Source organism: Limulus polyphemus, unplaced genomic scaffold (genome assembly GCF_000517525.1).
Source record: "Limulus polyphemus unplaced genomic scaffold, Limulus_polyphemus-2.1.2 Scaffold3288, whole genome shotgun sequence".
NCBI classification, from domain to species: Eukaryota; Metazoa; Arthropoda; class Merostomata; order Xiphosura; family Limulidae; genus Limulus; species Limulus polyphemus.
The window spans coordinates 29,313-38,783 of NW_013668898.1; the positions used below are offsets into that span (position 1 = coordinate 29,313).

General features: G+C 34.7%; 1 protein-coding gene and 1 long non-coding RNA gene across 2 annotated transcripts in view; one reads left to right on the forward strand and one right to left on the reverse strand.

The window, feature by feature from the left end:
- The window catches only part of LOC111088193, a 19,477-nt gene extending 14,210 nt beyond the window's left edge, over nt 1-5,267 (reverse strand). Inside the window, exon 1 of the long non-coding RNA XR_002612786.1 lies at nt 5,257-5,267. This is a non-coding gene — a long non-coding RNA (uncharacterized LOC111088193). The remainder of the gene's footprint in view (nt 1-5,256) is intronic.
- The window catches only part of LOC106469074, a 14,196-nt gene that overhangs the window by 1,989 nt on the left and 2,736 nt on the right, over nt 1-9,471 (forward strand). Inside the window, exons 2-4 of the mRNA XM_022397480.1 lie at nt 3,114-4,029; nt 5,583-5,988; nt 8,824-8,897. Of these exons, the coding sequence (XP_022253188.1) occupies nt 3,171-4,029; nt 5,583-5,988; nt 8,824-8,897 (1,339 nt within the window). The 5' untranslated portion in view covers nt 3,114-3,170. The remainder of the gene's footprint in view (nt 1-3,113; nt 4,030-5,582; nt 5,989-8,823; nt 8,898-9,471) is intronic.

Here is a 9,471-nt window from a genome sequence, read left to right on the forward strand (position 1 = left end):
CACTAGAGATGTATTACCATATAAAATACATGATGTAGATTGTCTGAAGTACAGGATTTGTAACACACTAGAGATGTATTACCATATAAAATACATGATGTAGATTGTCTGAAGTACAGGATTTGTAACACACTAGAGATGTATTACCCTATTTTATGGGACACTAATCAGTTACTTGAGCTAACTGGTCAGCTCTGTTTGTAGTAGGTTTAACAGTGTTTCTTTGGCAGGAAAATTTAATTATAAAAGCTACAGTCAGACTGATCATAAAACATTGACGTTTCTAATAAATAAGCAAACATTTATGGTAGCTGTTAATGAATGTTTCTGCATTGGTACAACCTGAATATTGGCTTACTCTGTGACTTCAGGAGTGTTTAAATTATTGTTGTTGTCATCATTAGAGAGTAAATGTTAATTTTGTGACATATTTACTACAAGTTCTACAGATAATAATTTATATCATTACCTTATTGTTCCCAATCATTACCAAATATTTCATATTTACCTGTGAATTTTGCATGGATCCTTTCCATGGCTTCAAACTTTCCAAACATCACTTTATGGTTTGGTTTGTTTCGTTAATGCCAGTGACAACTTTTATGGTCCGAAATTCTATTTTACTGAGTTCAGCAACTTTAAATGACCAAGGATAAGGGCTGGTAACTATTCCCCTTGTGTGTGTGTGTGTTAGATCATGTAGTGCAGACATTCCCAACCTGGGGTACATTTGCACTTCTCAGGGGGGTACATAGGGGTCTGAGTGTATAACCATGGTTTACACTTTACATGGTGTTTTAATCTACAGTCAGATAAAGTGGCTCACATAAATATACGCTCTTCAGACAAAAAGTTGTGATGTTATTGCTGTGCTACATTATAACTCGTGTTTTCAATAAGTAATGTAGAACATGAGCAATATAGAACACCCTCGTTACAAATCAGCTGATAAACTAGGGATCAGCCAACTGGGCAAGCTCTCCTCTTTCCATTAGTGCTTTGGGAGAGAATGCCCAAGGGGTACAGAGGAATTAAAAGGTTGGGAATCCCTGATGTAGTGAGTTGGACGAATAAATGGCAGATGGGTTTTAATTATGATAAATTCAAGATAATATATGTGGGATACCATAATTTTAATTACTAATCGTAGTATTTATACCTCATTGAAATAAAAATGTAGAAAAAAGTGAACATTTTCTTAGAAAAGATTTTTTTTTTTCTAAGAAGTACTGCTCGGGGAAAAGTGTTCGGATTGTTCTCTTTCGTCATACACAACTCATTGCATCAAAATGATTGAATGTACAGAGATAAGAATTTCCACAAATTTTACTGATATAAATGGTAATGTTTTTATATATTAAAAGTGGCACTGTTTATTGAAAGAATAATAGTGTTTTTTTTTTTTTTAAGAACTTCAGTTTCTCAGTACTACATTTATATATTACATCAATAAAGATAATGAAACCTTCACATACAGTCCTAGTGAAAGTTGTGTTATTGTTGTGAGGAGAGTACTTCTATTTAAAATTGTGTTATATTATAAAAGAAATGGTTGTTGCACATACCACAGTTATTTTTATAATTGTCTGAATCTTGAATACCCGAAGTGTGAGATTTTTTGTGGATTATTGTTTGTGGTGCCATTCAATAGATGGCAAAGACGTTTTTGTTGCATACATAGATACTGATATACGCGATATGTCCGTTATGGTAAGATAAGTCTAATCTGGGTGTATTGGCTTATCAGTTTCTGAAGCCATCCAAATATTGCTCTACAGCTAGAGGTAAAGCAAATAAGATTTTAGGTTGTATCTACAGAAATATTAATTACACTTCTAAAGAGGTTATAATTTAATTATATTGGTCACTGAATTAGGCCACATTGGAAGTAATGTGTTCATTCTTGGATGCTGTACCTTAGAAAGGACATTAAATTGTTGGAAAGGGTTCAGAGAAGGACCTTTTGGATGATACCTGGGATGGAAAAAAGATCTCTGAAATAATTTTCTCTTGAAAATAAAAAGAGTTAGCGGTGATCTGATTGAGGTGTTTAAGATTGTTAAGTGAATTGGTAATGTTGATGCATCATCTTCTTTTTCACACTTAATGATGAACTTGAGAACACAGAAATAAAACTTGGCATGTTAGGACTCGTATTCCACTGAGATAAGGGTATTTTTATGATAGGGTAGTTACGTTCAGATATGGTGGAAGCAGGATGCAAGGGAAGGCTTGATAAATAGTTGAGCATTGGCTTTGAGTTTGTTATAATAGTTTATAGTGGATGGGACAGCTTAGATAAACCAATAGGTCTCTTGTTGTCCATAAATATTATTATTTTATTCTTTTGTAGTTTCTGTACAAAATACTTTAATTACTAGTAAGACCTTGGTAAGAAGGCTGTTTTAGTTAATTCTTTTTTTTGTCCGTGTGTGTGTGTGCCTTGTAAATTATTCTGTTACTAATATACAACTTTTATTTATTGATTGATTGATTACAAAGTATCCCAGAAAGATTTTTTAAGTAGAATAATTTTTATTTCTTTTATTTTGGTATAGGTTTTTACAACTATAACTGGTAAAGAAAATTAGAAATAAACCCTACTATTTATAGTTTAATGAAATTTAATATTCTTAGTGAAAAACTTAGCCCTTAACTAAGCGTGAGAAATGTAATTTGTGTCTTAGCATTGTGCTGTAATGCTAATATACGGACTAACCTTCCAGTGATTTGTATTGATGGGAGGGATGGCAGGGGAATATTAATTGTTGTGCCCTTACTTTTTTAATCAGGGAGGGTCAATGTATTAAATCATCTCGAGTAAACCGATGTTAAAACACTCGCTGTAAAGAACTGATAAAATATTAGGTGAAATTGTAACATAGAATACCTATGGAACCCTGACAGTAAGTACCGAAGTTAACTGGAATATTAGTGGTATTTTTGTGTGACTCGTAAGCTGTTATGGTTCCATTAACCAAAAAAGTCATGAACCTACAAATAATTTGGTAAATAAATAGCTGAGAAAAGTGGTTGGATCCATGTTAATTTTTGGAAGGTTTATAATGCAAGTTATAATTATAATTTTTTTTTTTTTGCACTTTTCCTTACAGAGCTATACATCACAAAGAAACTGATTACTGTGTTATTAACTAAGTTTCAACTCATAAATGAATTGCTTTGAGAAGCTAACAAAAGAGACATCCCTAAGCCAGGAAAAGAACGAAGAAACATTCCAGTCAAATCAAGCTTTTAAGGGAGATGGCTATAATGTTTTCACAAGTAATGCTCTTGAGCTGGGCAGCAGAAATAATGAAACAAATTTCCTAAAGATTCCTGGTTTGTGGGGAGTAAACATAGAAGATGAACTTAACGTGAGCACAAATCTTCAAGATCCTGTTGGGTTTGGAGTTCACGAAGAAATGGACTTCGAATCCCAGAGTTTATTGTCTCCGTGGGTTGTTTCTGATGACCCAGAAAGTTTTAAAATGGATGATGTGTTTCAAGTGGAAAAAGACGACCTTATCCAAGGGCCAACTTTAGCCGAACTCAATTCCAAAGACGAGTGTCTATTTGATGTACTGGAATTTGAGCAATGGTCTAATTTACCTGAAGAACAAGCTTTGCTGAAAAGTAACTCTTCATCAGACAATATGTTTCCAGCAAAACAAACAAAAGATTTTCAGTGCAGTGGCTTCGTTAAATACGACACCAAACCTGCAAACGTTCATCCGGTCAGTTCTATTAAGTGCACTCAATCAAAGAGGCTATTTAGTCCCATTCCTTCGAAGCCTCTTGAATATGGAAAAGGATGTTCTAATATTGGAAGTTTATATTTGCCCAAGTCTGTTGAAGTAAAATGTAAAACTTCGGATAAATGCTTCTCTCAGATCTTCCAATCTACTAACATTTGTGAATCTACCCTTCAAAGCCAGCAGAATTTTGCTGTCACCAACTTGAAGACGTGCGACTCAAGCAACACATCAGTTATATCAGTTGATGAACATCATTCAGATGGTGAAATGAATGGTAAGTAGACCGTATGCTACTAATAAAACTGTGTACTAGAAAGTTAGAAATAAAATTATATGTAAAATATGATAATAAATATTAATTACCTGATGTATGGTCAAATTAAGTAGCATATTGTCAGTAGGTTAATAAAATATTTGGATCAGCACTTTGGTGTTTTTTTTTTTTGAACTTCTTTACTTAGTTATTTATATGATAAGATGCATTAAGGTTTTAGTATTATTTTGAATCTAAAGACTTTCACAAGATGACTGCCCATTTTTTTTAACAGTTTCTATGATGGTGTGCAGATAATAATGATACTGTTCCCATAAATTTAGTCACAATGCTTACCATACTAGAAGGTGAAACATAACCAAGTTTGTTTTCTTTTGGTGTTAAAATAACTTTATTTTATTGAAAAAAAGACAATAATAAACGTAAAAAATATTTTTATATTAAAGGGTGTTATGATAGTAACAAATTATTGATTTTGCAATGAAAATGTCTTACCTGAGAAGCAATTTTTATGATTTAAAATGCTGAAACCTTAGGAGCTTTCCACCCCCCCCCCCTAGTTCCAGTTGAGAAGGTGATTCTCTTACAACCCCCTTTCCTCAAATTTATAGGTCTCTTTCTTCTTCTTTCTATCTCTCTCTCTCTCTCTCTCACCAGTAATCCCATAACTTTGAAATATTTTCAATTCGATGCGGATGTTTCTGAAAGGCAGTGGTCTCTCCTACTTTAATTAAGCTAACTTCCTCTAAACATACACAGTGGTCTCTTCTACTTTAATTAAGCTAACTTCCTCTAAACATACACAGTGGTCTCTCCTACTTTGATTAAGCTAACTTCCTCTAAACATACACAGTGGTCTCTTCTACTTTAATTAAGCTAACTTCCTCTAAACATACACAGTGGTCTGTTCTACTTTAATTAAGCTAACTTCCTCTAAACATACACAGTGGTCTATCCTACTTTAATTAAGCTAACTTCCTCTAAACATACACAGTGGTCTCTTCTACTTTAATTAAGCTAACTTCCTCTAAACATACACAGTGGTCTCTCCTACTTTAATTAAGCTAACTTCCTCTAAACATACACAGTGGTCTCTTCTACTTTAATTAAGCTAACTTCCTCTAAACATACACAGTGGTCTCTTCTACTTTAATTAAGCTAACTTCCTCTAAACATACACAGTGGTCTCTCCTACTTTAATTAAGCTAACTTCCTCTAAACATAAACATTTTTGCAGTCTGGGTCAATTTTGTATAATAATTTCCACCCGTTTTCAACAAGTTCCACACGACTGATCCTCGGATAGTGAACACATAAACCAATCAACCTTTTTGATCAAATTACTGTCTTCTGAAATTAAGATATTTTTCAGTATATAAAAGTCTTACTTACAGACAACGACACGTAAATCTGGTTGGCTCTCCCCAGTTGGTTTGATCTTCCTTTGCTGGTAAATGTATAAACACGTGTTTTAATTACATTTAACTACATCTTTTTGCATTTAGAAGTCTGAAGTAAATACCAATTAATATTTCCTGTTCTTCTCACTCTAGATTTTTTTGAAACCAGTGAAAAGAGAGAGAAGTTAATAGATGCAGATGTTGAACACAAAATGATTCAGCATGGAAAGAGAAAGAAGTTAAGATGTTATTTTTGGCAGTACAATTCTCAGTCGAAAGGAGTAAACAAACGTTCAAGTTACCCGAGTAACTTTCAAGACGATCCACACGTCCTGAACGATATAACTGATCCTGTTTTTACAAAGGACAGTTCCTTGACTGGAATTAGGCATTCGGGGAAAGCAAGAAGAGGTGATGGAAATGATTTAACTCCGAACCCTCAAAAGCTTTATAACATTGGGCTACAGCTAAAGCAGTTGAATGAAGAAATAAAGGACCTGTCACCAGAAGCACACGCAAAACCAAAATCTCGCAAAGAAAAGAACAAGTTAGCTTCTAGGTGAGGAAAAAGTTATTTTAAAATAACCGACCAGTTGACCTGTATATCATTTCACATTTTGTTTTATTGACTAATGATACTTGGAAGTCTAATTACAACGTGCGATAATTGGATGTTTCAACTATACGTTGAGATTTGTTTATAACAACAAGACGCAGTCTTCCACAAAATTAAACTCTTTCCATAACTTAATATTCCAGTAACTTCACTAACCCTAACGTAACTGATATTATCAGTAGTTGAGTAAACTCATCAAAATAAAGTTACGTAAGCCAAGTCGAAGTAACATTCGTAAAAGGTTTTAATTTAGTCGGAAACACTTGAACGTTTCACCAAGGTAACGTGGCATTGCTAGGTGATGTTGGTGCTAAAAGAGCAAGGTGTTATGATGTTTTATATTCTCTGAACCTTGTGTAGTTTGATATTGTTTTTACTTATTTCATTTACTTATTTTACAAATTTCATTGGCTCCTATAGGGGGGTCATAGTTTCGCCCTTAATCGTGAGTCCCGACCCCCGACATGAGCCCCTTGGTATATTAGTACTCAGAATAGGTTTACCACTGCTTAGTCTGAGCACCAGCAGCATTGGTGATTATTGTATACCTTCAGAGGATGTGGGGGCTCAATTCCAAGAACTTATGGACGTGTGGTAACCTTATCCATTGGTCCAAGTACTCTGTCGGTCCTTAGGCCACAATTGGTCATTCAGTTCACATCTTCCCCACTTTTATCTACCCAACCTGTAGGGTTTTCATCTCCTGCAGTTCATTGTGATTTAGAACTTAGTTCTAGGGTTGAGTCTGGTTGATCTCAAGGTAGTGAGAGTGTCGGGCTAGTTCTTCAGAGTTTTTATTCCTGTCAGTTGTTGGGATTTGGAACTTAGTTCTAGGGTTGAGTCTGGTTGATCTCGAGGTAGTGAGAGTGTCGGGCTAGTTCTTCAGAGTTTTTATTCCTGTCAGTTGTTGGGATTTGGAACTTAGTTCTAGGGTTGAGTCTGGTTGGTCTCGAGGTAGTGAGAGAGTCGGGCTACTTCTTCAAAGTTTTTATTCCTGTCAGTTGTTGGGATTTGGAACTTAGTTCTAGGGTTGAGTCTGGTTGGTCTCGAGGTAGTGAGAGAGTCGGGCTACTTCTTCAGAGTTTTTATTCCTGTGAGTTGTTGGGCCTATGCAGACAGGAGATTGGTGTCCAGTCATATTCAGAGTTTTTATTCCTGTCAGTTGTTGGGCCTATGCAGACAGGAGATTGGTGTCCAGTCATAGATCTTCCTTGTCTGTATCAATGCCTAGATTCTCCAAGGTTCACAAGGTACTCATTTCTCAATCTGTGTTGATTTTTTTTACTGGGACTGCAGGTGTCCAACTTGGTTGTAGTCGACTCCTATCTGCATTTTGCCTTATTGGTGGAGTCCCACCACTCTCTGTGTTTGTGGTGCACAAGGGCAAAGTACTGCAGTTCCAGGTTTTTCCTTTTGTACTCACATGGGTTCTCCCGTATCATATAAGTTTTTTTCTTATCCCCATCATTCCATCATACTGTGCACACACCATTTCACGGATGACTGGTCACTGCTTGCAACATCTCATCATTTGTTACACTATCACATCCCGATTCTGCTTTCAGATACAACCCAGGCGGGCTTCCCTTTCGAGACTGCAATATCTATTCTTGCTCCACTTCAACATGTCATCAGTCTTAAGTATTTTTTTTATTTATATCTCATCTCTCAGTCGAGCTCAGCTGTCTCCCATCCTGCTCAATGTTATAGAATAGGACGCCACATTCTTGCTCACCTCTCCTTTTCCCATTGCACAGATGGTTTTTTTCTCTACTATTCTAGAGCTATGAACCAGTGTGTAAGACATTATTCTAGAATTTTGTCTTTAAAAACATTTCCCTCTGAGGAATGAGCATGAATAAGGTTTTTAATGACTCAATCATGAATTTATATTGTGTACATACAATTAGGGTAAATGTGTACTTGCATCCTTTTACAGCTGAATTTTCAGACACCTTGAGTCGCTAAACAAGCGTGCGTCATATGTTTATAATTTCAAGTTCTGTTAGAAGCCACTTGGTAATAAAAAGCATATAGTGATGAAACTCTAAAAATGTTAAATACTTTTCTTTTGGTACAAGTTATAAGCAACCAACATTATATAGCAATATTGTTCTTAGGATATTTAGTACTAATTATAAAACACTGTATAAAACATACTTCATTATTAACCTGTATGAAATGTTATTCTCTTTCTTTTCTTCATGTTTGTGTGTTATCTTTGTACATTTAGTAAGTCAGTTTTTGTTTTCAGATTCTATCGACTGTCTTTCTTTACTTCATGTTTGTGTGTTATCTTTGTACATTTAGTAAGTTAGTTTTTGTTTTCAGATTCTTTACTTCATGTTTGTGTGTTATCTTTCTACATTTAGTAAGTTAGTTTTTGTTTTCAGGGTCTGTCAACTATCTTTGAGTACTTTGTGTTGTTATATTATCACGTTACATGTAGTAAATCTGTTTTTGTTTTCAGGGCCTGTCGACTATCTTTGACCACTTTGTGTTGTTATATTATCACGTTACATGTAGTAAATCTGAAAACAAAAACAGATTTACTACATGTAACGTGATAATAAAACAATACAAAGTACTCAAAGATAGTTGACAGACCCTGAAAACAAAAACAGATTTACTACATGTAACGTGATAATATAACAACACAAAGTGGTCAAAGATAGTCGACAGGCCCTGAAAACAAAAACAGGGTCTGTCGACTATCTTTGAGTACTTTGTGTTGTTTTATTATCACGTTACATGTAGTAAATCTGTTTTTGTTTTCAGGGTCTGTCGACTAAAGAAAAAGGCTCAGCATGAAGCAAACAAATTGAAACTTTCTGGACTTCAGAAAGAACACAGTAAGCATGATGTTTGCTGTAGAACAGACTAACTTTTCACAGCCGTATGACGTACACTTTAAATGGGTTTTCTTTAAGATTATTTCAATCATAAAGAAGTGGAATTAGTAATAAATACTTTTATACCGACAAGTTGGTTATAATCCAAATGCCGGCTACTTTGTAACTCATGTTTTGTCTAATTTTAATTTCTAATCATTGATAGTTTACACACCAGATGAAGATTACTGAACTTTCACGAAAAAGTTGTATGAAAGTTACATAAAAACTTCCTCTCATTAGTAATGCGACCATCCATGTGTGATGTAAGTTGTGTGCTTTGTCTTTCTGTAAAGCCAGTCAGCCTACAAGAAAAAATACTCCATTCTTTCACTCCTACTTGTAATATTAACAAACACTTCTAGATGGCTGAATATTACAAGTAGGAGTGAAACAACGGAATCTTAACATTCAGCCATCAGAAGTGTTTGTTAATATTACTAGTAGGAGTGAAACAATGGAATCTTAACATTCAGCCATCTAGAAGTGTTTGTTAATATTACAAGTAGGAGTGAAACAATGGATTAACAAACAC